General features: G+C 35.2%; 2 protein-coding genes across 2 annotated transcripts; one reads left to right on the top strand and one right to left on the bottom strand.

Annotated features, from left to right (window-relative positions):
- LOC104727672 (aspartyl protease UND) lies at positions 884-2,212 on the top strand. Its single transcript, XM_010446757.1, has one exon. The coding sequence runs from the start codon at positions 884-886 to the stop codon at positions 2,210-2,212; it is 1,329 nt and encodes a 442-aa protein (XP_010445059.1).
- Positions 2,611-3,034, bottom strand: LOC104727671. The gene has a single exon (XM_010446756.1). It carries the CDS (start codon positions 3,007-3,009, stop codon positions 2,611-2,613), a length of 399 nt encoding a protein of 132 aa, XP_010445058.1. The 5' UTR covers positions 3,010-3,034.

The following is a 3,371-nucleotide window of genomic DNA, read 5'->3' as shown; positions in this document are numbered from 1 at the left end:
CGAAAAAAAAAAAAAAAAAAAAAAAAAAAGGTTATGATGATTGATGATGAAAACGCCCATGACTAAAATTGTCACGCAAGGAATTAGAAAAAGGCTAAAAAAGCTTATTGATACATATATTACCATTCCTTTGGCCTTTGGGATACCAACATATCTTCAAACACAATTTAATAAATTATATATATAATTTCAACAAAAAGTGGAATGAGATCATCTGATCATGGATCTCACGTGTTTAGTCTGCATTCAAATATATACTATGTTTTCAACAAAAAGGTCGAGGAACACGAACGAAAAAGTAACGTACACGATATAATTATAAACGTATCACGATCATGAATGCTCTTTGTGTTTTAACTTCTTTTTTCGTGTGGAATGTTTATCTTCTTGCATGATTCATTGTTTTTTAGTTTATACTAACATAACTTCAATACATATATACCAACTAATCTGTTCATATTTTAGGCTATACCAACTAATCTGTTCATATTTTAGGCAACAAAATTTCGTTCATGTATCTCACGTAGCTAGGATCCAGATTTATATTCTCAACGAAAAGAGTACTATACAATCATGGATTTACTTCTTCTTTTTTTTTTCTTTTATATTTTAAAAGAAAAGTATATATACCAACATATCATCATGGATATCACATAGGTTTCAGTAAACAATAAACAATCAATTCTTGCCAGTAGTTTCTCTTCCGACCTCAACACTTCATGCTCACTTAAGAAAATGTAAAGATGCTCATGCATAAATCTTACAGGAATATGTTATTGCATCTTCTTTAAGGGTTCTAGCTACTTTGTTGCAAACTTATTAACAGTGTCCTCGTTACTTATATATTCATTGCGTATGTTAAGTGTTTTACGTAAACAAAAAAATGGCGATTTTCCTTACATCTCCTCTCGTCTATGATCTCATCATCCTCTGTTTCTCTACCTCTGTAGTTCTCTTGTCAGCATCACCAACCCTTGTTCTCAATCTCGTTCACTCCAACCAAATACATTCTTCCCAAGAACCACCATATGTCTCCCGTATCGAGGAAGCCTCCGTTGCACGTCTAGAGTACTCGAAAGCCAAAGCAACTGGAGATATCATCGCACACCTTTCCCCTAACGTCCCTATCATCCCACAAGCTTTCTTGGTCAACATATCAATAGGTAGCCCACCAGTCACGCAACTTCTCCACATGGACACCGGCAGTGATCTTTTATGGCTACAGTGTCAACCTTGCATCAATTGTTATGACCAGAGTCTTCCTATTTTTGATCCTTCAAGATCTTACACTCACCGTAACCAATCTTGCAAAACATCTGAATACTCCATGCCTAGCTTAAGATTCAATTCAAAGACCAGATCATGCGAGTACTCCATGAGATACATGGATGATACAGGGAGCAAAGGCATACTAGCTAAAGATACGCTGGTATTTAATACAATCTACGATGAGTCTTCATCAGCTTCTTTACCTAACGTAGTTTTTGGTTGTGGCCATAACAATTACGGTGATCCACTAGTAGGAACCGGCATTCTCGGTTTAGGATATGGTGAATTCTCGTTGGTTCATAGATTCGGTACAAAGTTCTCATACTGCTTTGGAAGCTTAGACGATCCTTCTTACCCTCATAATGTCTTAGTCCTAGGAGATGACGGTGCCAATATCTTGGGAGACACAACACCCTTAGAGATCGAAAATGGTTTCTATTACGTTACAATAGAAGCGATCAGCATGGATGGAACGATGCTCCCGACCGACCCGGGGGTATTCCAACGTAACTACCAGACCGGTTTAGGCGGTACAATAATTGACACGGGAAATTCATTAACAAGCTTAGTTAAAGAAGCGTATGAGCCATTAAAGAACAAAATTGAAGAAGTATTTGATGGAAGGTTTACGACAGCAGATGTGAATCAAGAAGGCATGTTTAAAGTGGAGTGCTACAATGGAGACTATGAGCGAGATTTGGTCGAGTCTGGATTCCCGATTGTAACGTTTCATTTATCAGATGGAGCAGAGTTGTCTTTAGATGTGAAGAGTGTATTCATGAAGGTTGCACCAAATCTTTTTTGCTTAGCCGTGACCCCGAGCACGGGTAATATGAACAGCATTGGTGCGACGGCTCAACAAAATTATAACATCGGGTATGATCTCGAAGCAAAGAAGATTTCTTTTGAAAGAATTGACTGTGGAGTCCTCTTTGATTACTGATTTAATTACAAATTAATATCATCTATGTTCACTTAATTATTTGTATTTAAATAATCATGACAATATCGTGCAAAATCTTATAGATTTAATTTTTCATAATCGTGAATTTCATTGTTTATGTGAAAATAATATACGATTGTTAGTTGTTAGATTCTCATTGTTTCTGTGTGGTCATCTGTCTCAAGAAGAGTAGTTGCAGATTAGGGTTTTTATATTAAATTGTTAAGCAATAAATTCATGTCGTAAAAGTTACCTTATACGACCTACGGTTGTACTGAAGAAAAAACAAATTACATAACAGGTCGATTTAATAAAAAATAAATGTGTAGTACACGAATCAGAAGTAAAAAGCTTGGAACAACGTTGAATGAATAATCGTACAAAACAAATCTCAAGTATCAGACATATTTAGAAAACCTAGAAGAACATTTGCTTGCGATGCAAAAGAAAACCCTAAAACATAAATCGGTAAAGAATAAAGAGAAAATAGCTAGAAACAAAAGGACATCAATCCTCCATTGCCAATTGGTGCCAAATGTGTTTAGACGCTTGGTATGCAAGTAAGCATAGTATGCCGATTTGGCATTATCTTTAACTAGGTCACCAAAATATGCTAACTTGTCATCCTCTTTGAGTGGGTCATATTCCTCAATTTGGTTATGATTTATTTGGATTTGTTCAGGAATAATGATGCGTGGCTGAAGATTGCGAGCCTCTGAAGCTCCCACAAAAAGCAAGACCAGGAAGACGATGATGATGAAGAAGAATAAGCTGGTTTTTCCCAATCGAGTGGACATTGATGGCGGCTTGGAGATAAGGGTCAACTAGGTCTTCTTTTTCTGAGCTAGACAGAGATCACAAGTTTACGTGTTTATTTATATCGAGCAAAAGAGTAATTACAAAGTCCTATTTCAATTGTGATACTAATTTTTTAGTTTTAACAACAAAAATAAATTGTTATTTTTGGATAGATAGATTTCTTTACCAGTTCAAAAACTGTTTTACTAAAATATTTTGGTTTGTGATATATATCCGTGGCCGTGCTTACTAGTTACTAACAAAGACAATGTTGGTCAGTATGAATTTTTTATTTATGATGTTTATGGTCAAAACCAAAGAACATATATATATATATATATATATATATATATATATATAT

The sequence above is a fragment of the Camelina sativa genome, chromosome 11, assembly GCF_000633955.1.
Source record: "Camelina sativa cultivar DH55 chromosome 11, Cs, whole genome shotgun sequence".
In the NCBI taxonomy this organism is placed as follows: Eukaryota; Viridiplantae; Streptophyta; class Magnoliopsida; order Brassicales; family Brassicaceae; genus Camelina; species Camelina sativa.
Note: the sequence above shows the minus strand (reverse complement) of the source record. Positions and strands in the feature narration are given on the sequence as shown.

Bases quoted from the DNA above. Each gene is read 5' to 3' on its own strand.
- LOC104727672 (XM_010446757.1), top strand. From the start codon at position 884: ATGGCGATTTTCCTTACATCTCCTCTCGTCTATGATCTCATCATCCTC.
- LOC104727671 (XM_010446756.1), bottom strand. From the start codon at position 3,009: ATGTCCACTCGATTGGGAAAAACCAGCTTATTCTTCTTCATCATCATC.